The 27,185-nt window shown below is 42.2% G+C and overlaps 1 protein-coding gene across 7 annotated transcripts in view; it reads left to right on the top strand.

Annotated features, from left to right (window-relative positions):
- Positions 1-27,185, top strand: part of EMSY (EMSY transcriptional repressor, BRCA2 interacting) — a 56,860-nt gene that overhangs the window by 18,888 nt on the left and 10,787 nt on the right. For 5 of the 7 annotated variants that reach the window (XM_068139395.1, XM_068139385.1, XM_068139439.1 and 2 more), the window contains 10 exons: positions 537-796; positions 7,380-7,659; positions 11,922-12,227; positions 14,638-14,787; positions 17,983-18,156; positions 20,360-20,496; positions 22,148-22,321; positions 23,409-23,607; positions 25,701-25,865; positions 26,145-26,300. In XM_068139395.1, coding sequence (XP_067995496.1) covers positions 537-796; positions 7,380-7,659; positions 11,922-12,227; positions 14,638-14,787; positions 17,983-18,156; positions 20,360-20,496; positions 22,148-22,321; positions 23,409-23,607; positions 25,701-25,865; positions 26,145-26,300 — 2,001 coding nt within the window. The remainder of the gene's footprint in view (positions 1-536; positions 797-7,379; positions 7,660-11,921; positions 12,228-14,637; positions 14,788-17,982; positions 18,157-20,359; positions 20,497-22,147; positions 22,322-23,408; positions 23,608-25,700; positions 25,866-26,144; positions 26,301-27,185) is intronic. The other 2 variants (XM_068139419.1, XM_068139402.1) reach the window with 2 other exon arrangements.

Here is a 27,185-nt window from a genome sequence, read left to right on the forward strand (position 1 = left end):
TCCCTGTTTTGTGGCACTTTTAAGTGTGGTCTACTTCCAGTATCTTAAGGAGGCCTACAAGAAAGCTGGGGAGGGACTTTTTAGGGTGTCAGGAAGTGATAAGAGTAGAGGGAATGGAGCAAACCTAGAAGTGGGTAGATTCAGATTGTATGTTAGGAAGAAGTTCTTCCCCATGAGGATGGAGAGACACTGGAGCAGGTTGCCCAGGGAGGTGGTGGAAGCCTCATCCCTGGAGGTTTTTTAAGGCCAAGCTGGATGTGGGTCTGAGCAACCTGATGTAGTGTGAAGTGTCCCTGCCCATGGCAGGGGGTGTGGAACTGGATGATCCTTGAGGTCCCTTCCAACCCTGACAATTCTTATGATTCTATATCAATGACTGAGACCATTGGCGTGGTGCAGGTTAGTGGTGGCCATAAGATGTAATTTTTCCTCTATTTCTTTTTAATTGTATATGAAAGTGGGTGTAAAACTCAGCAAGTGTGTAGTGTGAGAGCTTCAGATGGGGAAACTGTGATTTAGAAGTGCTTCTCTTGCAGGTGTCAGCTGCTCAGATGATGACGAAAAGCCCCGCAAAAGACGGCGAACAAATTCTTCCAGTTCCTCCCCTGTTCTCCTGAAAGAAGTCCCGAAGGCAGTGACTCCTGTCACTAAAACTATCACAGTGCCTGTAAGTGGCAGCCCCAAGATGAGTAACATCATGCAGAGCATTGCCAACTCCTTACCACCACACATGTCGCCTGTGAAAATAACCTTCACTAAGCCCTCCACGCAGACAACAAACACCACAACACAGAAGGTATGTGGGGGAAGCTGCCAAATGTTACTTTGGTTCTTTTTTTTTTTATCCATGAGTAAGATGTGATGTGGGACTCTTTATGAACTGTCTGCCTGATTGGTTTGTGGGGTTTTGTTGGTGTTGGTTTTTTTGCTTTGGTTTGGGTTTTTTGTTTGTTTTGGGGTTTTTTTGGTAAGGATTGCACTTGGGATAAGGTAATCATCCCTCTTAAAGGAAAAAAAAAAGAACAAAGACAAAACCAAACTCTCGTATGACTTTAGTTCACCTGTGTGTGAAAGGACTTGGATTGACAGCTGTGGAGACTGAAGCCCTCTTTTTATCCACAGAACAGGTACAGCACAGGCAGCGGGAGTGCAAGCTTCCCCCAGACTGCCCCACCAATGTGCCTCAACCCTGACCTGAAGGGACCACTTCTAGGGATGAGAGGGGATTCAGTCTCCATGCTCATTCAATTCTTGGCCTCTCTGGTGAGACTGCCAACAAGGTTGCCAGTTAGTACCATTTGTGGTGTTGGGTTTTGTGATATGGACACTAGTCCACTGAGAACTGGATCACATAGGCCACTGAACAGCCTTCAGATGGTAACAACTATTGGTCAAAGGTAATCTTTCTTATTTCTATTTTCCGTATTTATAATAATTCTTTGCAGTAGTAGAATGCCAGGACAGGTGGCTTAGGCTTTCCCTTGCCAAGCCTTTTGTCTGGAGACTGCTTTTTGGGGGTTTACAAAGCTTATTCTTGGAGCTGATCAAAAACTGTTGGGGAGGGGTCTTTTATTTTCCTTTCAGTGCCTGTGTGCCATTTCTCATTCCATATTAAGAGTGTTGCAGTGGTCAGGATCAGTTATTCCAGCTGAGTGTGCCGGGCTTTCACCAGAATGCAGCACGTGGAAAAGGTTTTCCCTCTATTTGACTCAGATTTTGCTGTGCCTCATCCATGATCTGACTATTTTCCCATGCTTGAGGAAGCATTTCAGATGTGTCTACCTTTTTGTTCTTAAGATTAAAAAAAAAAAAGAATGACTCAGACGAAGTTCATTCTTGGTAGGGTTATTAATTAAGGCATGCTTGAGCAGGGGGTGGCCTGTGGAATTAATGTGGCTGTGGTACCAACACAGTGATGGTAGGCTGGTCACTAACAAGCGTATTTCTCCAACTGTGAGAGTCTGGCTGTTCAGCTCAAACCTTCACATGGTATTTGTTACATTAGTCTTACTTGTTTTATGCCTCTGATTGGATTAGGAGAGTTCCCATGTCCTGATTTTTTTGAAAGCTTTGAAAGCAAGGCAGATTAACTGAAGTAGTGTGCAATAAAGAACTCACTTTCTGGCCTTTCCCCACTCCAGAGCTCTTTGATGCTTTTATTTGATTCACTCTTCTTTAACTGTGCCCTTGATCAAATTTCATCTCTCAGTACATGTATAGGAATTCATGACTGAGCATAAACCATCAAATAAAATGTTCTGCTTTCAGTGCAGCGAATCCATTGCTAGGGTAGGGCTTAATTTACCTATCCTGTTGTTCTTGTTAGGATGATTTTGGTCTTGCTTTTTTCCTTTGAAAATCTCTACTGTTGTATTGAGTGTTGCACCTCATGGTAGTCAAAGGTGGAGTGTGTTAAGTCTCCTAAAGGAAGAGAATGGGATATTGAGAGGCTTTTCTGCAGATCTGACCTGGAAATTTTAGGGTTTGCTTTGCATGGGATTCTTCGATTCTCTTGGTAATCTGCAAAGATAGGGAAATAATCACTTGTTTATTTAGGGAGCCAGAGGAGTGTTTGCATCCAAATATTCCACACTGCTCTCTTTTGTTGGATTTAGAGTCAGAATCATAGAATTGTCAGGGTTGGAAGGGACCTCAAGGATCATCCAGTTCCACACCGCCTGCCATGGGCAGAAACACCTCATGCTAGATTGAGTTGCTCAGAGATACCTCCAGCCTGGCCTTAAAAACCTCCAGGGATCAGGCTTCTGCCACCTCCCTGGGCAACCTGTTCCAGTGTCTCACCACCCTCATGATGAAGATCTTCTTCCTAATATCCAATCTGAATCTACCCATTTCTAGTTTTGCTCCATTCCCCCCAGTCCTATCACTCCCTGACACCCTAAAAAGTCCCTCCCCAGCTTTCTTGTAGGCCCCTTCAGATACTGGAGGCTACAATAAGGTCTTCTCGGAGCCTTCTCTTCTCCAGACTGAACAGCCTCAACTCCCTCAGTCTGCCTCCACAGGAGGGGAGCTCCAGCCCTCTGACCATCCTTGTGACCCTTCTTTGCACATATTCCAGCACTTCCAGTTCTTTCTTCTAACAGGGGCTCTAGAACTGGGTGCAGTACTCTGGGTGGGGTCTCACCACAGGGGAGTTAGAGGGGTTGAATCACCTCCCTCGACCTGCTGGCTATGCTTCTCTTGATGAAGCCCAGGATATGATTAGCTTTCTGGGCTTCAAGTGCTGCCTGGTTTCTTATATTGAGCTTCTCGTCAGCCAGTTGTGCTTTTTGTCCACCAGATATGCCAACCTACAGAACTGGATTATTTTGGTGGGAGAAATCCCTCTTGGTAGTTTAAAATTAAATGTCAGACTTGTTACAATGAAATTGGAAATGAACTATTTTAAACAAGTGCAGTTGGGTATGAGTGAAGTTGGTGGATGTAAATGAAATTCTTCATTTCTGCATGCCAGCTCTCTGAATTGTTTTGACATTTTAGTAGGTTGGAGGAAGATTTATCATAACTAATAATGTCAAAGCTCCAGTTTCTGGATCCTCTCATAATAAAGTCCTCTGTCTGGGACACAGAAGGAATCTTACTATTGAAGCTTCTGGCAGTTAATGCCTTTATTTCTTCAGGAATTGAGTTTTGAAGCCTCTCAAAGCAGAGCTGACAGAACTAATTTCCAGTGTATGTTAGGAATTAGTTTTTATTATAACAAAATCAACAACAAACCCCAACTTGTTTATGTTTTTACAAAGGCCTGTAGTGACAGGAGAAGAGGCAATGGCTTAGAAATTAGAGCAGAGCAGATTTAGATTGGATGATAGGAACAAGTTTTGCACCATGAGGGTGGAGAGACACTGGAACAGGCTGCCCAGGGAGGTGGTTGAGGCCCCATCCCTGGAGATACTCAAGGTGAGGCTTGACAGGGCTCTGGGCAGCCTGAGCTAGTTGAGGATGTCCCTGCTAACTGCAGAGGGGGTTGGACTGGATGACCTTTGGAGGTCCCTTCCAACCCAGACCGTTCTATGATTCTCTGATCATTCATGTTGTCCCTGCTCTACACTGGGAAACCAAGCCACCAAGATCATAGATGTTCAAGTGAGACATGGGCTGAGCCTCTGCTCTTGCTCTGCATGTTTCTTCTTTTGTTGGTCCCTTCCAACCCAGACCATACTATGATTTCCCTTCTTTTTTTTTTAATCAGGCAACCTTTCTGCTGTAAAAGATGTGATGCAGTTTTGGTGCCCATGATGAGTTTACATCAGTCATTTCAACAGGCATGAGGAAAAGTATCTCAAAAATACAATTATTGTAATTTGAGCTTTAATAGTTTGGGGATAAAAATTGAAAATTCTATTTCCTGGATATACTTCATATGTGAAGATCACTAAACTTTGTCCTGCTGTGTTTATTTTGAAAGAAAGAGAATTAAGAACCCTAAACCTGCTCAGTCACAGAAGAGCAGCCATTGTTGCAGTATAATGCTTTACAAGCTTTTTCTCCATGCATTATTAAATAGAATGTTATTAAGTGATAATCTTATCTGGGTCAGGGCAATCCCAAGTGCTGATGTAGGCTGGCCAGTGACTGTCTTGAGAGCAGCTCTGAAGAAAAGGACTTGGGGATGCTGGTGGATGGGAAGCTCAACATGAGCCAGCAGCGTGCACTTGCAGCCCAGAAAGCCAAGCAGAGCCTGGGCTGCAGCAAGAGATGTGCAGCCAGCAGGTCAAAAGGGAGGTGATTCTCCCCCTCTGCTCCACTCTGGTGAGTCCCCACCTAGAGTACTGCATCCAGTTCTGGAGTCACTATTACAGGAAGGATCTGGAGGTTCTGGAATGTATCATAGTATCAGTCAGGGTTGGAAGGGGCCACAAGGATCATCTAGTTCTAACCCCCCTGCCATGGGCAGGGACACCCCACACTAGATCAGGCTGCCCAGAGCCTCATCCAGCCTGGTTTTAAACACCCCCAGGGACGGGGCCCCAACCACCTCCCTGGACAACCCATTCCAGGGATTCACCACTCTCATGGGGAAAAACTTCCTCCTCACATCCAGCCTGAATCTCCCCGCCTCCAGCTTCATTCCATTCCCCCTAGTCCTATCACTACCTGAGATCCTGACAAGTCCCTCCCCAGCCTTCTTGTAGGCCCCCTTCAGATACTGGAAGGCCACAATTAGGCCACCTCAGAGCCTTCTCTTCTGCAGACTGAACAGCCCCAACTCCTTCAGTCTGTCCTCATAGGAGAGGTGCTCCAGCCCTCTGATCATCCCTGTGGCCCTTCTCTGGACACCTTGCTGCACCTCTAGATCCCTCTTGTAATAGGGGCTCCAGAACTGGACACAGTACTCCAGAGAAGGGCCACAAGGGTGAGCAGAGGGCTCTCCTATGAAAGCCTATGTCCTCTCCTATGAAGACAGACGGTATCTCAAAGGGGCCTACAAGAAAGCTGGTGAGGGACTTTTTAGGATGTCAGGTAGTGATTGGACTAGGGGGAATAGAACAGAACTAGAAATGGGTGGATCCAGATTGGATGTTAAGAAGTTGTTCTTTGGCATGAGGGTGGTGAGACAGTGGAGCTGGTTGCCCAGGCAGGTGGTGGATGTGGGTCTGAGCAACCTGCTGTAGTGTGAGGTGTCCCTGGCCATGGCAGGGGCTGGAACTGGATGATCCTTGAGGTCCCTTCCAAGCCTAACAATTCTATAATTCTATGAATCTTGGACTGATGTTTTATCCCTCTCTTTAAATGAAGAATAAAAGCCTTCAGGAGTTAGTCATGCTCAGATTCATCCTTCACACCTGTATTTAAGTATCTGAGATGCTGAACTTGCTTTCTTACACTACAGATTTGTATAGGAAGTTTAGTGGGATTAATCTGCCTTTTTTTTTTCAACTGTAAGTTGTCCTTTGACTGTATTCCTAAAATAATTATTCTGGGTGGAATGGATCTGGCCCTAAAATTCAAACACTTGGGAATTATTTCTAGTGTTACCTGGCTAGGTAAGAAACAGCTTCAGCAGGCTGTAGGATCTTTCCCCTGCAAACCTTGTACCAGAATCAAGCTGTGTTGTGTTCAGCTCATCTGCGTGGTTATAGCAATTTCAGAAGGGTGTTTTGATTAAAACAGCTTTAGACAATAAAACTGAACCCTAGGGCAAAAGGAAGAGGCAGCCACGCTGGTGAAATGTGCTGCTTTTATTCCATCCATGTGGTTAATATTTATTTGTTTATTTTTAAACTATTATAAACTCTCAATCTCTTCTCTGTGCTTGAGAGACTTAAGTGTATTTCTGGTGCCATTATGTTATTTCTTTCCTGTCAAGCAAGGTTGCAGTAGTCCTTGGGGTTTTAGTCTTAAGTCTCTTGGCTTGAGCTGACCCAGATCTTCTTTGCTCCTTCTGTACCTGTTGTTTCTGCTTTTGTTACATCAAATCATTAATTCATTTGGAAGGTGTTAATAAATGACATTTGTTTTCTTGGCACAATCACGTGATTATATCATTTCCTCAAATGTTCTGTGCTGTGTGTTCGTATTTTAACCATGTGTTTGTAAATGCAAAGAGGTAAAGCAGAGTAAAAGGAATCTCTTTATGTAAACAGTGCCCCTATTCAGTGCTCAAGAAACAGTGAGTTTTCTAGGTCAGTTACATAAGAACAGATCTCTTCCACTGTTGTAGAGAATTCTGTTTTTCTGTGTCAGGTCAGATTCATGGTTGTTGTAATTGTTACTAGGGGTAATGTTTATTCTCTTTGCACAAATGGTTTTCAGGCAGTTAAGGAGTCAAGAGGACTAATGAAAGCAGAAATTGTTTCAAACCTAAACCAAATTGTTTTTCACTGATGTAATATTGATTGTTTACAGCTTGAGGATCAAAAAAGATTTCCTATTCTTGACCCAGCAACTGCTTGTTAATTGTTAAAGAAAAGGGGGGAGGAGAAAAAGGAAATCTATGCTCTCATAGAGCTGTTTCTTGCGAGGTTTGGGAGAATGGTGTTCAAAACTTGCTGGAAATCTCCTCAGTTCCATTTAAAATGGGTTTCAGGCTTCCTGGCCCATTTTACCAAAGGGAAAGAGTTAATGTCTGTCTGTTTTCAGACACAAGATAATTCTACTTTAATTAGATAGTGATTGTTTTCCTCAGAAAAATTACCTTTCTGACTTTAAGGAAATGTTTATCAGCTCTTCTTCAAACAAATTGAACTTTTTCCTCTGGCCAGCAGATGCGATCATGACACTTTTAAATGGTCTCAATAAACAAGTGGCCCTACAGCTAAATACACACAGACAGAATCATTAGTGAGATTTTTGTTGTGCTTTTGAATAAATGCAAAGAACAAATGAATTTCTTATTGTTCTTTCTCTTCTTTCAGGTGATAATAGTAACCACCTCTCCAAGCTCAACTTTTGTACCCAACATCCTTTCGAAGTCCCACAACTATGCAGCAGTTACGAAACTTGTCCCAACATCTGTCATTGCCTCAACTACTCAGAAGCAGCCAGTGGTTATAACAGCTTCCCAGTCCTCTTTGGTCACTACCAGCAGCAGCAGCAGTAGCAGCTGTTCCACTCCTTCCTGTACTGCCAATACTATTGCTGTGACTGCTGTGGTGTCATCAACGCCCTCAGTGGTTATGTCAACAGTAGCACAAGGTATGGCAATAACATTTCTATTTATAAAAGCTCTTTCACTGATGAATTTGGGGTTTGTTTGGGAAATAACCTAGGGGTCGTGCACTTGTGCTTCATACCAAACGCTTGATGTTTACACCTCCCCTAAGGGGACAGGCTGGGAGAGTTGGGGCTCTTCAGGCTGGAGAAAAGAAGGCCCCAAGGAAACCTTAGAGCAGCTTTCCAGTACCTGAAGGGGGATTACAAGAAAACTGGGGAGGAACTTTTTATCGCTTGTAGTGATAGGGCAAGAGGGAATGGATTGAAGCTGGAAGGAGGGAGATTCAGACTGGAGATTTGGAAGAAATTGTTGACAGAGGGGATGGTGAGACACTGGAACAGGTTGCCAAGGGAGGCTGCGAATACCTCCTCCCTGGAGGTGTTCATGGCCAGGTTGGACAAGGCCTTGATCAACCTGGTGTAGTGGAAGGTATCCCTACCCATGGTAGGGGTGGTTTGAATTTCCAACCCTTCCAACCTAAACCATTCTGTGAATCTCTGTGTAAAGCAGAGGAGATGTGAAAGAAATCTTCTGAAACTAATCCTAGATACTCCCCAAATGGTTTTGTGGAACTCTTTTCCCTCTTTACTTCAACAACTGAAGTGCAGATTGTCTTTTTAAAGAGAATGTGCTGAGACAGGATGGCTTAGCTTTTTATATTGAGAAGAGTTTACTTGCAGTCTCCAGAAGATTTGCTTTAAGAACTCTTGATGCATGGAAAATGGATGTTTGCAGTATTTGAAGATAATTGCTTCTCATAAAGTCTGATTTACAAAAACATGCAAAGTTGACATCAAATAAGCACAACTTACGCTTGTCGTGCCTAGCCTATAGAATATTTCTTGTGGTAGCTAATCTTGATGACAATTTGGAAAGGTACAGAAGCCTTCACACCTCTTTCTCTAGGTATTTTTAAGAGCATGGCAGTCTTCAAATCCTTAAAAATTAAGATCTCAGTGAGCCTGGATTATAATTTCTAGGTTTCTGGAATTTTTAATTCCAACTCTGTGTGCCAGCTTGTTTGAGTCAGCTCCACAGCCAGTAGCTAAAATTTGGAATGAATGAAAGGGCCTTCAGGGACCAACACTTGAAGAATACTCTGCCTGACAATTGCAAGCATCCCATGATGTTTTTTCCTGATTTTGATTTTCCATTTAACGTGAAACTGGGTAATCAAATGAAGCCTGAGATGATATTTTTGCCTTCCATGTCATAGAATGCTCCAGGCTGGAAGGGACCTGTCCAAGCCTCTCTGCAGTCAGCAGGGACATCCTCAACTAGATTGGGCTACCCAGAGCCCTGTCCAGCCTCACCTTGAATATCTCCAGGGATGGGGCCTCAACCACCTCCCTTGGCAACCTGTTCCAGTGTTCCACCACCCTCATGGGGCAGAACTTGTTCCTAACATCCAATCTAAATCTGCTCTTCTCTAGTTTGAAGCCATTGCTCCTTGTCCTATCACTGCAGGCCTTTGTAAACAGTCTTTCTCCATCTTTTTTTTTAGGCCCCTTTAAGGTACTGGCAGGCTGCTATTAGGTTTCCCTGTAGCCTTGTCTTCTCCAGGCTGAACACCCCCAGCTCCCTCAGCCTGTCCTTGTAGCAGAGGTGCTCCAAACCCCTGATAATTTTTGTGGCCATTCTCTGGACCTGCTCCATCAGGTCCATGTCCTTCCTGTATTGAGGGCTCCAGACCTGGGTGCAGTACTCCAGGTGAGGTCTCACCAGAGCAGAGCGAAGTGGTCGAATCGCCTTTCTGGATCTGCTGGCAATGCTGCTTTTGATACAACCCTGGAGATGATTTGCCTTCTGGGCTGCAAGGACACACTGGCTGCTCATGTCAGTCATGAAGTGTCTGCTCACTTCTGTTAATCAGGTCATGAAGATATTAGGGCACAAGGGCTTACAGCAGAATTTCTTACTGTTTGAACTGTGGATTTTCATCTGAATGTGATCATGAAAGACGTTTTAAGTCTAAAATACATTTGGTCAAATATATCTTTAACAGTTGGGTTTTTTTTTCCCCAAGGCTGTTGGTGTCATTGCAAAAGATGCTGGTGAAATATTTTGTGCCATAGTCTTACAATAGTTCCAGAGTGAAGCAGGTTAAATTCATGAGTGAAAAGAGATGACCAAGGAAATGGAGAAACCTTCTTATATAATACAGTGAGAAAAGGGTTGCTTGTTTAGATTGCCAGAATTGTGGTATGTTATGATTTCTATCATCGCCGTGAGGGTGGTGACACACTGGATAAGGTTGCCCAGGGAAGTGGTAGAAACCTCATCCCTGGAGGGTTTAAGGCCAGGCTGGATGTGGCTCTTAGCAACTTGATCTAGTGTGAGGTATCCCTGCCCATGGCAGGGGGTTCGAACTAGATGATCCTTGAGGTTCCTTCCTGCCCTGACAATTTTATGAGTCTATGATTCTATCACTGTAAATGTAGAGAAATGAGATTGGACAAAGCCTTGAGCAACCTGGTCTAGTGTAGAGTGTCCTTGCCCATGGCAGGAGGGTTGAAGTTAGATGATTTTTAAGGTCCCTTCCAACTGAAACCGTTCTGTGTTTTCTTCCATTTTTCTACTACAGCTGGGACTTGGTTAAAAACTGCTTTCTTAAGACATGGCACTTTGTCTTTTTTGGATGTGCAGTTTAAAATTCTAGGTGAAGGCAAATGTTGTTGATGTTGTGACAACTATGTGAGGGAATGACAGAAATAGAGAAGGCTGTGTTGGGACTTTCATTGCAGCTTTTCAAGTATTTAAAGGGAATTTATGAAAAAGCTGGGGATTTATGAAAAAGAGGGGCCAGCCTCTTCTCATTGATGGCAAACAACAGGAAGAGAAGAAATGGTTTCAGGCTGCACCGGGGGGAGGTTCAGGCTGGATAATAGAAAATACTTCTTCACAGAGAAGATTCTTAAGCCTTGGAATGGTCTGCCTGTGGCAGTGCTGGTGTCACCATCCCTGGGGTTGTTCAAGTGGTGTGTGGACCTGGAGCATAGGGACATGGTTTAGTGTTGACCTTTCAGTGCTGGGTTGAGGGTTGGACTGGATGATAGAATAGAATAGAATTAACCAGGTTGGAAGAGACCTTTGAGATCATTGAGTCCAACCTATCATCCAACACTATCTAATCAACTAAACCATGGCACCAAGCATCCCATCCAGTCTCTTCCTAAACACCTCCAGTGATGGTGACTCCACCACCTCCCTGGGCAGCCCATTCCAATGGGCAATCTCTCTTTCTATGAAGAACTTCTTCCTAACATCTAGCCTAAACCTCCCCTGGTGCAGCTAGAGACTGTGTCCTCTTGTTCTGGTGCTGGTTGCCTGGGAGCAGAGACATCTTCCAACCGGATGTATTCTGTGATCTTTTTAGCAGGGCCTGTTGTGACAGGACAGAGAGTGATGGTTTTAAACTAAAGGAAGGGACATTTAGACTAAATAGAAGGGAGATTTTTTTTTTCTTACAATTAGATTGGTGAAACACTTGCTCAGGTTGCGCAGAGAGGTGGTAGATGCCCCATTCCTGGAAACAGTCAAGATAAGATTGGTAGGGGCTCTGAGCAACCTGTCAAAGATGTCCTTGCTGACTGCAGGGAGTTTGGAACTAGATGACCTTTAGAGGTCCCTTCCGACACACATATTCCGTGATTCTAAATAAGTACTAAGATTGATTTGGGAGCTTTGTCTTTCCACCTCACTGCAACTTTGGTTTGGTTAAATTACTTCATTCCTTGTTAGATCACCATCACCTAATGTATGAATCTGTGTGTTCCATACATGGTTTACGTACCATTGCTTGCTTCATTCTTTTGCAGTAACATTGCGCTCATTAACAGCTATTCTTGGCTGATACTGATGAGTTTGATATTTATTATCCACACATCCTTAACATTTTTCACAGTCCTAACTGGAACTGTTTTGCTTGTTGGAAGATCAGGCTTACAAAATATCTGTTGAATTGTTTGCACTACAAAAGGTGTGGGCAGTAGATTGGGATGGTGACATTTCCATTAGGTGCTATTCTGCTGCCACAATGAAAATCTATATAAAGCTCCTTTGTCTCTGAACAGAGCACTTCTGCTATGTGGAAGTGGTCTTTTCCTCATTAACACAAATTACATGTTTTCAAATGTCTATCTGTGCTTTTATTATCAGCAGTGAAAATGCAAAAGGATTTAAGGTGTTGTAATATTTCTTTCATGTTACACTGTTCCATCTTAAACCATTTACTCTTTTCCAGGTGTGTCTACATCAGCAATTAAAGTTGCTTCCACCAGACTACCTTCCCCAAAAGGTTTGGTTGGGAATCCAACTCAGATCTTAGCACAGTTTCCCAAACAGCATCAGCAGTCCCCCAAACAGCAGCTGCACCAAATACAGCAACAACCACAACCGCAGCAGCAGCAACAACCGCAGCAGCAGCAACAACAGCCACAGCAGCAACAGCAGCAGCAGCTGGTGCAGACATCTGTAGCTCAACAGCAGCCACAGCAATCTCAGTTGCCACCTGGCATCAAGCCCACCATTCAGATCAAACAGGAATCAGGTAGTTGGGAGTTAATCTTGGGTCATATTGGTGAGGTCTAAGCACAACTCATGAAAATAGGGCAGAATTCTGTCCCAAAATGTGCATGGGGAGCTTGAGTGAAGGATTTGGCGTTAAGCCTGGATGTAAGCCAAGTAGTGAAGGATGTCTTGATGTGTTTATTTAGTGTTGATTGAAGAGTTTGCTACTGACACTCTTGTTTGCTTCAGGTATTAACAGAGCATGTGTTAGGAATAAATGTTTTATCTTTAAAGAAGGAAAGGTATGTAAATATCTTCAAAAGTAGTGTGATTGGCAGCCTGAAGACACCAGTTCTCTGAAGATCCAAGAGCTGTTCAACTGTATCAAGTGGAAAAAGAAGTTAATCCATGTTTTAATAATTTTCTTGAGTGCAGATATCAAGACCATTTTTGAGGTACTTGTCAAAACAAATGCAATTAGGTGTCAGACTGAAATTTGGACTGAATTGTTTTTGTCACATTGATTCATTCTGTTGACTTTGGGCAAGTCGTGTAACCTTTCAATCTTCGCTTTCCTCTGCTGTAGTTTTTATCTTCATAAGATGTAGCAAAAAGCAATGCTTGCAGAGTTACCTAATTCTAAAGGAAGAAGTGCTATAAAAGTGCAAAGTATTTTTATGTTGATAATTTATGCTAATCATGCAAAGTAGAATAATTTTTATTTAGATCAGAGAATTAAAACAGGCCAAAGGATGGAAAAAAAAAAATAAATAAACAGCCCTACCATGATAAATTCCCTTTTGGATTATAGGAGCCTTGCCTAAGAAAGATATATCTACTAATGAAGATTCAGAAGAGGCCTCTATCCTAATAGCAGCCTTCCAGTACCTTAAGTACCTTCCAGTACCTACAAGAAGGATGGGGAGAGACTGTTTACAAAGGCCTGCAGTGACAGGACAAGAGGCAATGGCTTAGAAATTAGAGAAGAGCAGATTTAGATTGGATGATAGGAACAAGTTCTGTACCATGAGGGTGGTGGAACACTGAAATAGGTTGCCCAGGGAGGTGTTTGAGGCCCCATCCCTGGAGATATTCAAGGTGAGGCTTGACAGGGCTCTGGGCAACCTAATCTAGTTGAGGATGTCCCTGCTGACTGCAGAGGGGGTTGGACTGGATTACCTTTGGAGATTTCTTTCAATCCAGACCATTCTATGATTCTATGATCCTCCAGACACTGAATATTTGATCAATAAGAGCATGCCTGCTACCATGGGGTTTCAGGCGCAGTATGCTTATCAGTTAAAGATTCTTTAGAGGTACCATCTCATATCTGTTCTTTCTAGATGATATGAGTCAATTTTCACTGATACTTTATATCCAGTTTTGTGTCTGGATCATTCAAAGGCTTCAATTTTTCTTTCCTAGCTTCATTAACTAAGTTTGGAGCTCACTTGCTCTGTACTTCTTTTATAGTCAGCATAAAGAAGAAATATCTCAGGAGGATGTTTCATGTCACAAGTGGACAAATTTGTTCACCTTGAAATATTTTTGTATAAATAGAAGTGAATCAATTAGATTCATTGAAGCTGGTTGTTTCATGGCTTTGACCAACACAATGCAATATATTTTCCCTCATCATGGAACAGAACATAAAATGAAGTGTCCAGGATATATTCTGAACAGATGACATGAACCTCCTGCTTTGCAGTTAAAAAGTGAATCGCTGAGTTCCCATTCTACTGCACAAGGGAGAGGGAGCAGAATCCTTGCTGTACTAAGGTGTTCTCATCCTTTGCTCTTACTGATTCTACCCAGAGTTGTTTCAGCCCAGTTCTTTGGTGGCTTTGATAACCAATAAATGAAGAGGAGGGAGAGAGCAGTTTACTTAAGGCATCTTTCTGTAGCCAGTGTTTCAGTTCTTCCATACCCCCACCAATACTCAGTGCAGAAAGCTTGATAAAATTTACTCAGAGGGGTGAAATTCAACTAGGTTAGTTAAGACACCTTAGAATTTACAGATTAAATTGATAAAGAACTGTCAAATTTTAGGTGGTTCATTCTGTCTGAACAAACTCAGTACTGGTTGTAACCTACTGGTTCTTGGAAAACATTTTACTTTTTGAATCGGGGACCAGAGAAGGTTAAAAATTGCTACAACAAAAATCAGTGCTGGAATGGAATCCCATGCCTCAGTGGGAGTAGCTAGGAACTGAAACAGGCACGTGAAAAGCAAAGATAATGACTCGTCTTGTGATTTGCAAAACAAAAGCCAACCAAACAAGCCCTACCCGTTCAAAAACCAGTAAATTCTTTTCAGGATCAAGAATACATGGACTCAGCATAAAAGCCTCGTGAGGCTACTTGCCCACTTGGGCTTGGTCTGAGAAAGCATTTCAGAAAGTAATTTTCGTGCCTGTCTTTTTTTAACAGTGACCTTTCTCCTTTCCTAGGTGTTAAAATAATCACTCAACAGGTGCAGCCCAGTAAAATCCTTCCCAAACCAGTTACAGCGACCTTGCCCAGCAGTAGCAATTCACCTATTATGGTGGTTAGCAGTAATGGGACTATCATGACAACTAAACTGGTCACTACTCCCACTGGTAAGTTTTGATTCTGAGAAGGGAAGGGAGGGTAAACCCAGACATACAGGTGATCCAACACTGTTTTCTTAGGGTGAAAAGAAAGGCCCTACACTCTTTTGAGAACAGTGAGCACAAACGCACATTCATAATCGTGGTGGTGTTTATTCTAGATGAGAAGTTATTCCTCTTAGGATCTTTTGTAACTGATACCAACAATAATGATCTGTCCTTCCCCACTGGGTTTATTTTAAAGGACCTTTTCTTGCACCTTGTACTGATACTTTGCACTTTTGTAGCACCTTTATGTTACACAAGTTACCTTAATTTAACTTCTTTAGGTACCTCGGACAGGTCATTCCTGTTTTATCAGAGTGTCTGGACTTTAAATAACAGACGACTTGCTCATAGTCAATATAAGCCTTCTACAAAGGCCAGTAAATGAAATTTGAAACTCCCCAGTGTTTTTTCTGGGGATCTAATTGTATTTGTTTTCATTACTGGAAATAATGCAGATTTTTCAGAGTGTGAACTTGTGCGAGGGCAACTTGAAAGGCAGCTTCAGAAGACTCTTCATTCATTTTTTAGCATGGGTTGGGAATTTTAGCATCAACTAAAGAAGGGCCATGAAGTTGATCAGAGGGCTGGAGCACCTCTCCTATGGAAACAGACTGAGAGAGTTGGGGCTGTTCAGTTTGGAAAAGAGAAGGCGCTGAGGAAATCTTACTGTGGCCTTCCATTATATGAAGGGGGCTACAAGAAAGCTGGGGAGGGACTTTTTAGGGTGTCAGGGAGTGATAGGACTAGGGGGAATGGAACAAAACTAGAAGTGTGGAGAGTCAGACTGAAAGTTAGGAAGAAGTTTTTCAGCATGAGGGTGGTGAGACACTGGAGCTGGTTGCCCAGTCAGGTGGTAGAAGCCTGATCCCTGGAGATTTTTAAGGCCAGGCTGGATGTGGCTTTGAGCGGCCTGATCTAGTGTGAAGTGTCCCTGCCCATGGCAGGGGGGTTAGAACTAGATGATCCTTGAGGTCCTTTCCAACCCTGACCATTCTGTGATTCTAACGGTTAATACTATTTTTGTAACTTTTGAAGTACTTCACAAAACCAGTCTTAAGTGTGTACATATACACACTTAAAAAAAGAAAGACAGTTTGGGGGTTCATTTAATTGGTTAAGCCTTTATGGTGCTGTCTTGAATTTGAAAATGTGGCTTTCTTGTTGCAACAAACTGGTTTGCTCTGTGAGCTTTAGCAGTCAAGGTCTGTAGTGCACTATCTGCAGCCATGCAAGCAACGTGGAATTGCAGTGTTGGTGCAGCTGTTGACTCATATTACTATTTTGAAAAGGCTTTCTTTTGTGTGTTCTGTTTCCATCCTGAGAAGAAGTAGGTCTGAAAACCCCAGCTTTTAGACCATGTCAGGAGGTTTCTTTTCCGCTGCCAAATGCTAAATCCATAAAGCAGCGTTGTCATTGCAAACCAGCTTTTTCTTTATAGTGATATTTTGACCAGCATTGATGGTGTTCATAGACCCATAGAATGATTTGGGTTGGAAAGGACCTTGAAGAGCATTTAGTTCCAGCCCTCCTGGCATTGGCAAAGACACCTTCCACTAAACCAGGTTGTTCATGGCCTTATCCAACCTGGCCGTGAACCCCTCCAGGAAGGGGGCATCAATACATCCCTGGGCAACCTGTTCCAGTGTCTCACCACCTTTACTGTAAATAATTTCTTCTTAATATCTAGACCAAAGACATGCTTTACAATAAGGATGGTGTGACACTGGAATGGGTGTCTTTATAACATGTTCTTTATAAACAGGTTGTCATACAGAAAAACTGTGAGGGTAGGTCTGCACCTCTTCTTGTTCTTTCATCAGTGTCAGCCTGTCTTCCTTTTACCCTGTGTTCTAACTCAAGTTTCTCCTCCTGGCCCCATCCAGACCCTGCTGCTCCTCTTTTAAGTTTTCTTATAAGAGAGGAAAAGGATGAGTTTTGGTAGTGTTGTCAGATGGCTAAATTTTGGTCATCTAGGGGAGGAAGTGGCAAAATACAGGCATATTCGAAACACCTGTTGAAAATCAAAATCTTCAGCAGAAGGGTGTGAAGTAAAACATGGCAGTCATGCAACATTTGGTAAAATACTTCAGAAGATTCTTAATTTAAAGTTACTTTTACCAAGTTAAGTTAACCATGAGGGTGATGAGGCTCTGGAAAAAATTGCCTAGAGAAGTTGTGGAGTGCTCAAAGCCGGGCTGGATGGGGCTGTGAGCAACTTGGTCTGTTGGAAGGTAGGTGGCAGGTAGATTAAAATCAGATGAACTTTAAGTCACTTCCAACTCAAACCATTCTATGATATACTTCAATATTAGAATCACAGAATTGTTAGGGTTGGAAGGGACCACAAGCATCATTCAGTTCCAGCCCCCCTGCCATGGGCAGGGACACCTCACAGTAGAGCAGGTTGCTCAGAGCCACATCCAGCCTGGCCTTAAAAACCTCCAGGGATGAGGCTTCCACCACCTCCCTGGGTGACCTGTTTCAGTGTCTCACCACTCTCATGCTGAAGAACTTCTTCCTGATATCCAATCTGAATCTACCCATTTCTAGTTTTGTTCCATATCCCATTGTCCTATCACTACCTGACACCCTAAACAGTCCTTCCCCAGCTTTCTTGTAGGCCCTCTTCAGATGCTGGAGGCTACAATAAGGTCTCCTTGGAGCCTTCTCTTCTCCAGACTGAATAGAGCCATCTCTCTGTCATCATAGGAGTGGAGTTCCAGCCCTCTGCTCATCCTCATGGCCCTTCTCTGGACATGTTCCAGCACATCCAGATCCTTCTTGCAACAGGGGCTCCAGAACTGGACACAAGGTCTCACCAGAGCGGAGCAGAGGGGGAGCATCACCTCCCTTGACCTGCTGGCTATGCTTTTCTTGCTGCAGCCCAGGATGTGATTGGTTTTCTGGGCTGCAAGTGCCCACTGGTGGCTCGTGTTGAACTTCTCATCCACCAGCACCCCCAAGTCCTTTTCTTCAGAGCTGCTCTCAGATTCTGCTTTCTGGGTTTATAAAGCACTAGGAGGATTGTAAAGGATGGTAATAAATTGCAGTGAATCTAGTGGCTAACTTTTTTTTTTCCTCAGCGAATTTATTTTTTCACAAATACTAGTGGGGGTGATGTTCTAACAGTGCACTTTCTTCTTCTTTTTAAAACAGGAACTCCAGCAACATACACAAGGCCAACAGTTAGCCCCTCCATAGGGGCTCGGATGGCTGGAACTCCAGGGGCTGCTACCTATGTGAAAACTACCAGTGGCAGCATCATCACCGTAGTACCAAAATCACTGGCTACACTAGGAGGGAAGATTATCAGCAGTAATATTGTTTCTGGTAGGAACATGAGTACTTTGATTAATAAGGCTTGTTTCAAAAGTAACTTGAAACAGGTTTTTTTCTGTGGGGTACACACTCAAATAATTATTAGGACTTTTATTGGAGAGAGGTTAGTTCAGAAGGAATATAGGTGAGAAGAAAGAAAATAGGAATGAGAAGACATTGTGGAGGTAAAGTGTTTTTAAGGATTGTAGGGGTTCTTGTGTTTAAGAAGAAAGCATCTAATAGGAGGGATGACTGGGAAGAAAAGAGAAGTGTGATGGGGAAGATCTACTAAGTTGTCCTCTGTTAGAAGGAGGACGTGAAGTAGCCCAAAGTCTAAAGCATTTTATAAACTTGATGCTGCCCTTTGCTATTCCACTGCATGTCCAAGAAACATAGAATAAAAATGAACTGTGCATTCTAGGGGTGGCTGTGCAGTCTCCACCTCATCTTGATATTTAACCAGTGTCAGCCTGTCTTCTCTTTACCCCATGTTCTAACTTCAGTTTTACCTCCCAGCCTCATGCAGACCCTTCTGCTTAAGTTAGTCTGCTGACCAGCCTTGGTGCTCTCTTCCAGTCCAGCCTCTAAATACAGGGTCTCCTTAGGACCAGGCTCAAGCATACTCACACCACTCACAATTTCTTTGTATCTGTTTTGAGCTTTCACAGAGCTGAAGCAGAGATTTGCTGTGTTTTCTAGCTAGTTGCAACATTTAGGTCTCTTCATCCTGTCTAGTAGTATTTTTAAGTTACTCAGAGGTCCTGTTGGTGTTTAGCAAGGACCTGACATGACACCTACCAGCTCCTGTCACTGGAATGTGCTGCACAGGCTATCCTCTGGTAAAGGTGCCTCAGTTTTTCAGATCCTGGTTTCTACAACATGATATTTAGGGCTGATAAAAGAGTTTCTTTGTGAACAAGTAACTTTTTTAGCCTGTTTTGGGTATGATGAATTGTTAAGATTTGTAGACCTCTTAATGAGTTTAGACAGAAATTCAATTATTATTCCCCTGAGCACCAACTTGTGCAGGGAAACCTTTGGCAGATCCTCATAAGCATAATAATGATTGTCCTGAAACAACATAAATTTGGAATGGGTGCCTGCTGTTTATTTTTGTTATTGTTTCATGGTGAGGTTTTGGGGGTTGGTTTGTTTAGGAAGTTGGTTTTGAGAATTTCTTGCTCAGGGACCAGTCTTTAGATGCCTCTGAAGTCACTAGAATTAAGCAAATCCTGATCTTTTCTCAGCATGTCTTCCCTTTCTCAGAATTAGTAGAACTCTTAATCTGAAAGATGTAGTGAAGTATCTACAGGCTGTGATTCACGAGTAGAAGGTAGTGAGGGGAATCCTTGGGTTTGCAGCTCTTCAGTGATTGAGTGGTGCTTTCTTGAAGGAGATAGTGGAAGGTGTTGATAATAAGCTGTCTGAGTAGATACTGAAGTGGCAGTCTGATAACACTGATGACATGTATTGGTGCATGTAGGCTGTGGAGGGCTCACCTGTCACTGCAGGTAAATAAAGATCTGATTCAGGGAGCGGAGTTCATTAAATACTGAGAGAGGAACAGAAATTGCCAACACAGTAATTCGAATAAAAAACCCAAACAAAACAAAGCACCCCCACACTTCTAAACTCAGCTTTTAAGAACTGATGGTAAAACAACAGCGTATTTTTCTCTTTTCCTTCTTTCAATCCACTACTCATCACTTGTATTACACCAGTTCAGTGCCAGAAAGAGCTGGTGTGTTTCTCTTGACTGGAGACTCATTCTTGGTATGTAAATTCTTCTACAGAGGCTGTCTGTAGCAGAGTGTTTGTCTGTGGAAATAGGACCCTGAGTTGAGTATTAGTGGTGTCCTTATTCCCACCCCCCCTAATTCTAGCCTTTGAAAAGTTAGATGTGTTAGCCTGAGAAATGCTCTGTAATTTGTGAGGAGGGGCTGGCTGTCCTAATAGAGAATTAATTACTTTGTCTTGGGCATTCCTCTTCTAACTCTAGGTGAAAGGCTTGTGTATTGGGCATCTAAATCTTTATGTTGAGTGGGGTAAAATAAATTCCCATTCCATGTACTACCCTTCTGGGTTTTCTGTTGTGCTGTCACATTTAAATACGATGAGACCTGTATAGCTCACCAACTCCTACAGCAGTAAGAAATACATGTGTGATACACTGCACATTGTTTCTTTTCCCCACCAAAAAAAAAAAAATATGTAGGAACTACAACCAAAATCACTACAATTCCAATGACATCCAAACCCAACGTGATTGTTGTGCAAAAGACTACTGGAAAAGGAACCACAATTCAAGGGCTTCCAGGCAAAAATGTTGTCACAACGCTGTTGAATGCTGGGGTAAGTAAGAGTTTGAAATCTCAACTCAGTAGCTGAGTGACAAGGCTGTGTCATGGCTGCTGCATTCATTCTGCTAAAGGCCCTCTTGAAGCCAGCTGTGCATGAGCTCTTTAACAGATACAGCATGCTTGAGTGTCAGGGGTGTTTTGAAGAACAAGTAGGTTTTGCAGGATATAAAAGATGATTCAAACAATTTGGGAATGTTCTCAAAGGAAAAGAAAAACTTAACCAGCTTGCCTTTTTTCTTTTTTTTTTTTTTTTTTTCTTCCATGGATAATAATTTTGTAATCCTGAAGGGATTAAGTAGAAGAAAATTGCTAGAATCTTAGCCTGTTTGTGCTCTAGTGAGAACTCTGGTCCTTTCTTATTAACTTACACCTCCAAGGATTTAACGTTGGGGTATAAAGGGCAGAAATCAACTGTCCCTTTGCATTAGGAGGGGTCCTACCTTTCTGCTGATAGGCTGTGTAACACTGCAACATCCTGTACCTGGGCCTTGTGCAGTGCTGAATTATGTTTTGGATAACCTGAGGAACAAACTCCAGTTTCCAGCTTCAACTGAGTTTCTCTCTTGAGTGCTAGTGACCAAAAATGATGAATGTGCTCTGTGTGGTTAGGTAGAAGTGGGAGATGCATTAATCAGGTAATTTTTTAAGTCTACTCAAGTAGCAAAGCTGAGCAGGCAAGGGTTTTTTTTTTTTTTTTTTTTTTTAAACCTTGTAGGATTTTTGAACTTTCCTAGTTGATAAAACTTAAATCTGTATTTTCACATGGAAATCTCATGATGTTACACAGCAGGAACCACCAGAACACGATGATATGTCTCAAACAAAGATGGCTTTTGGGATTTCCAGCTACTTGATGGGAACTGGTAGGAATACTGAGAGAAGAGGCAGCCAATCTTGTTCCTCACCTGGTTTGTTACTGTGCAGAGCTAAAAAACCCAAACATGTTCAATGTCTTTGCTCTTCTTAAGATCTCAGGTGTCTAGTCATATGTCAGCACTATTCCCAAGTCAAATGTTTAGTGTGAAACAGCAGAGGATTGGCATTTTTTTAACTAAGTAAGCTTTTATTAGTTTTAAAAAAAGGGGGGGGCGGAAATCCATACATAATTCATGTCTTGGTCTTGAGCATAATACAAAGATCTATATTTAGATAATTTCTTTTTAGAATCTCAATCCCTATATTTAGATAATGAATTTCTTTTCAGAATCTCAATTCAAGTTTTGTAGCTGTCTTGCCAAACTTCAGTGTTAAGAGAATGAAGAGGTTTCTTAAAAAAAAAACCAAACCTTTGCAAAGGATTTGAGGAAAGTTCCCATTTAATGGGAATTCTTTGAAGCAGCTTCAAAAGAAACTTGTCAGTGTCTCTTAGTTGCTCCTTTGTTTTTTTTTTATTTATTCATCCTTTCAGAGCTGCTCAAAAGGTAAAGTAATGGAAATGGGGATTTTGGTAACGTAGCCATTTAAAGCCAAAGGAGCTCTTTGTTCTTGGTCTTTGAATACTTTTTGTTATCAAATAAGTCTAGTTGCAGCAGCAGGTGGATTTCCTGGTGCACACTCACCTCTTAACTGTGCATTTTTTTAGAGAAGTGGGTCTCTCTGAAGAATTTCACTAAGTTAACCTGTAAACTTTGACTTCTCTACAGGGGGAGAAAACTATTCAGGCAGTGCCAGCAGGAGCAAAACCTGCTATCATCACTGCCACAAGACCCATCACAAAAATGATTGTTACACAGCCAAAAGGAATAGGGTCCACGGTCCAGCCAGCCACCAAAATCATCCCAACTAAAATTGTTTATGGTCAGCAAGGGAAAACGCAGGTACAGTGAGGACCCATTTCTGTCTTGAAATATACCCCTAAGTTTTAATGGGAAGTACATAATTTTTTTTCCACTGTGTTGCCACATTTGTTACAGGTTTTGATATATGTCTGTGGGGAACGAGACTCAGGGGTGTAATGAGGTGGCCTTAATTCTAAAGAACTTTGTGAGCACAGCATTTGTGTTTGTTAGCTGTTTCTGGAGGCCTAGAGCAAGCCAAAAGGATTTACTAAGCCTTTTACATAGTTGAACAGGCTGCCCAGGGAGGTGGTAGAGTCACCATCCCTGGGAGGCCTTCGAGAAATGCAGGGGCACGGCACTTTGGGACATGGTTTAATGGCCATGGTGCCCTTAGGTCGACGTTTGGACTCAATGATCTTAGAGATCTTTTCCAGCTGAAGCAATTCTATGACTTTATGATACTGAAACTGTCTGATCATGGCTCTAGATGCCTGTTTAAGTCCTACAGCTAATAGCTAGATCATAAGAAGTAAAGACACAGAGTCCAGACATAGATCATCCTTCAGATATCAGCTTTTATTGATTTCCTGGCTAATGTATGCTCAGGTTGTCACTGCAACCTTGTGTAGTTGTGGGGTTGTATCTAGAGGATCTGGATTATTTCTGGATGCTTTCACTTTCAGTTTCTTTTCTGTTGCACTTAGAGATCTAAACTTCTATTCAGATGTAATATTTTGCATGTCTTGATTGTTCAAGACTGTATTTATTGTGGGTTGCAGAAGAGAGGTGCTTCTCCTTATCAGTGCAGTGCATGTTCCAGCTCACTTGTGTAACTTTCGCTTGTCACAACAGCCCTGAAAATTGACTCTAGTGATTTATTTTTTTTTGTCTTAAGAACTCCAAATTACTAAGTGAGAAGTACATTCTTGAGCCCTGCCATTTACTTGAGCTTTGTGGTTTCATAATCAGTGCTGCTGAATTTACAGGTAGCCTGGATCAGTAAATTATTAATATTAATGTAGGCTTTGAACATTGATCTATATGAGTGGCACCCCATACTCTTGATTGCTCAGGTTTGTTTACTTGAATGCTCTTAACTATACACAAAATTTCTCTTCCTAATTAGGTTCTCATAAAACCAAAGCCAGTGACATTTCAAGCAACAGTTGTGAGTGAACAAACTAGGCAGTTGGTGACAGAAACCTTACAGCAGGCATCAAGGGTAACAGAGACAGGAAATTCCTCTCTCCCAGAAGTGAAAGAAGAACCACAAACCTACACTGATAGCAGCTCTTCTTCTACAGAGTCCTCCCAGAGCTCCCAAGGTGTGTATAAGTGCCATATAAAGTACTTGGGAGCTGTCTCCCAATCATGCTGGCTGGTTTCATATAATCACTGTTTCCTTTTAGCACAGGTTTTCAGCCAGGCTGTTAGCAGTGAGTGTCATTCACTTAGCCACTTCCCTTATAGCTTTATTTATTTTTTATGAGCTATTTAATATATGCCTCCATTTCCGATGTGAAAACTGGACTTAATGGTTTCTTGCTGGGCTCTGACTTACTGTTACAGTGCCTGTGGCCTGCAGCCTGTTCCCTCTTTTTGGGTAGGTTTTATAGCAGGTTTGGCAGTGAAACATGCATTTACATGCCTTTCTGTCCCCTTTTCTATATAATTGTTAGCTGTTGCTCTATGCTGCCATTTAAAGTAAAATTTTAGAAAGTTCTGAAGGTTCAATAGGCTTAATGAAATTTAGAGCCGTTAATTCAGAATGATGAATAGAGATTGATCAGATGAACTACTAAAACCTTCTGAAAAAGAGTTGAGCCCAAGGCAATCTTATCAATGCTGATCGATATTTAACAGGCAGGGGGACAAGAGGATGGTGCCAGGCTCTTTTCCATGGTGCCCGGTAACAGGACAAGGGGCAACAGGCACAAACCGGAGGACAGGAGGTTCCATCTGAATGTGAGAGGAAAATTCTTTCCAGTGAGGGTGCCAGGGCACTGGAACAGGCTTCCCTGAGAAGTTGTGGAATTTTCTTCCCTGGAGACTTTCAGCGCCTTCCTGGATGTGGTCCTGTGCAACCTGCTCTGTGTGAACCTGCTTTAGCACGGAAGTTGGACTCAATGATGTCCAGACATTTCTTCCGACCCCCACCATTCTGTAATTCTGTGTGTACTGACCATGCAAAGAAACCTGCTGAATTTTGGTTGTTCAAACCAAAGCAGCTACAAACAGTTAAGATTAAAGATTTTACTAATTTTTTTCCTGGAAAATGTTCATAACAGCAGCAGTATTTTACTTCAAGAGTCAATTGTAATAAACCCTAAAGTATTCCAGGATGAGAGTATGGATCTGTGGCAGTGTTCAACATGCAAATATATGGGGAGTAACCTGGTCCGATTTTGAATTATAGCCCTCTAGGCAAGTGTAGTGGTGTGATGTTTTAGCCCACATGCACCAACAATAAAGCACAGCTAACCCAGTTAGAGAAGTGAATGGAGGCTGTATTTTACAAGCAATAATGAAATTGCAATGAATATATACAAAATATATAGTATTTACAATATCATACAAGAATTTATAGGAAAGAACACAACACAGATCCTCCCTCACAGGAGGATCCCACCTTGGGTTCCCCCTGAACCTCTTTCCCCTTCCTTCCCTTTCCCCTAGTAGTTAATTAGGCAAAAAAAGGAGAAAAAGAGAGAAAAGGATATTAAGGGAAATTCATTACCTCAAAGCAGTTGTTAAGAAAGTTAGTTTCTCTTACCAGTTTCAGTCCAGCATCAGTTGCATGCTCTCTTGCCAAGAAACGAAAAGTCAAGACAGACTGAAGCTGGAGTGAGGGAGAGAAAATAATGTTAAAGATATTTGCTATGATACATCTCACATCTGACCAATGAAATTCGTTTAGAATTAATCTTTGTTTTCCTTTTTACACCTAAACATTCAGCTAGAGAATTCTGCAGCTGTCTTTTCTTAAAAGCACAGCCTAAACTGTCACAATCCACCCCTTCTAAACCATTTCATTGGCTGTTAGCACTGTCCATCTTATCTAAAACAATATCTACAATCGTAAATAAAGTTCATAGTCCATCCCGGTTGTTCTCAAGTGTAGATGATTCAGAAGTCCATGAAAAATCAGGAAACGAGAAAACTTCTTCACTGTGAGGGTCACAGAGCACTGGAACAGGCTGCCCAGAGACATTGTGGAGTCATCTCCTCTGGAGACTTTCAAGCACTATCTGGATGCATTCCTCTGTGACCTGCACTAGATTCTAGCTCTGGCTGGGGGTTGGACTTGATGATCTCCAGAGGTTCCTTCCAACCCCTAACATCCTGTGATTCTGTGAAATTGAAGACACCTTCTACTCACAACGTTTCTGTGATGACTTAAATGTTTGTTATTTTGCAGATTCTCAGCCTGTAGTCCATGTGATCGCTTCAAGAAGTCAAGATTGGTCAGAACACGAAATTGCTGTGGACACGAGCCCTACAATTATTTACCAGGACGTATCCAGTGAATCTCAGTCAGCTACTTCCACCATAAAAGCTTTGCTGGAGCTTCAGCAGACAACAGGTGTGAAAACATATGCATTTGTTTAGGATAACTTCAAAGCTTAGTACCTGCTTAAACAGCAGCTTGTAATGTTTTGTAATTAAAAAGCAACTCTCTTGAACCAGCTTGATTCCTTTCTTCTTAACCTGTAAGAGTTAACTTGTATCTGCTGTAATATTTAATTAAGCTTTTGCATTTATATTGGAGGTTTACTCTGGAGGTTTCTTATATTGGAGGGTTTTACGTTGGAGGTTTACATATAGGAGTTTTATTTTATGTTTTTCTTTCCTCCTAAAACAGTGAAGGAAAAGTTAGAATCAAAGCCAAGGCAGCCTACAATTGACCTGAGCCAAATGGCTGTCCCAATCCAGATGACACAAGAAAAGAGACATTCTCCAGAGAGTCCTTCAATTGCTGTAGTAGAGTCAGAATTAGTTGCTGAATACATCACAACTGGTAAGTGACGAAGATACTGCAATGGTGGGTTTGCTTTTACAGTCTGGGGACTTAATTTTGGAGTTTCCTTACATTGGGTTTCAGTTTGGTGTTTTCACTATAATTTACTGTAGAGGAAATGAGTCTTTTCTTCCACTGTTGAGACCCTGTGCAGAAGACAGAGATAACATCTGCTTTTCTGGGGCTTAGTGGAGGCTGTTTCTATCTGAAACAAAGGGCTGTTGCTTCAAGGCATCCTAGCTGAACAGATTTTTCTGTTCCCTGATCTTGCTGGAGAGGACAGGCTGTCCCACTTGTCTTTAAAGAAAATGTTTTGTGTGGAAGAAGTGGGAAATTACAGGAAGTGTGTACTTGGTGCACATTGAGAGGAGTCAGACTTTGAATTAGTTTAACATATATCTACAAAATTCTGTTTGCTTCTCAGGACTAAGTGGGTGTTTTGAGTCAGGTATGCATGTAGCATGCATTTGTTTAGTCCCCTGTTTCTTCATTTGCTGGAAGCCTTTGAGCTGATAAATTTGCACTTTTGCAACAAATAAATTATTCCAGTTGAAGCCAGGTTTGGGATTCAGCTCTTAAAACTCTTGACATCATCTACCTGGTTGCCCATTTTGTCTAAGTCCATGAGTCTCCTGTCTCTATGATGCTTGCTACTACTCCACAATGCTGGATGTGAGCCACTTCTTATAGATTCTTGAGAGGATCAAATTTCCATTTTAGTTTTTTAACTCCATGTTATTATCTCCCCACTTTCTTTGGAGAATAAACTAAAAGTGTGGTGAAAATCCACATTGTCAAAGAGGAGTAAAACTTGATGAGGTTAAATTGTATTAAGTGCATATCTACAGCTCCAGTGCTCTTAGTCTAATCTGATATTTTCAGTTC

This window comes from Melanerpes formicivorus, unplaced genomic scaffold, assembly GCF_026170545.1.
Source record: "Melanerpes formicivorus ecotype bairdi unplaced genomic scaffold, bMelFor1.0.p_v2 SCAF_1, whole genome shotgun sequence".
Classification (NCBI taxonomy): Eukaryota; Metazoa; Chordata; class Aves; order Piciformes; family Picidae; genus Melanerpes; species Melanerpes formicivorus.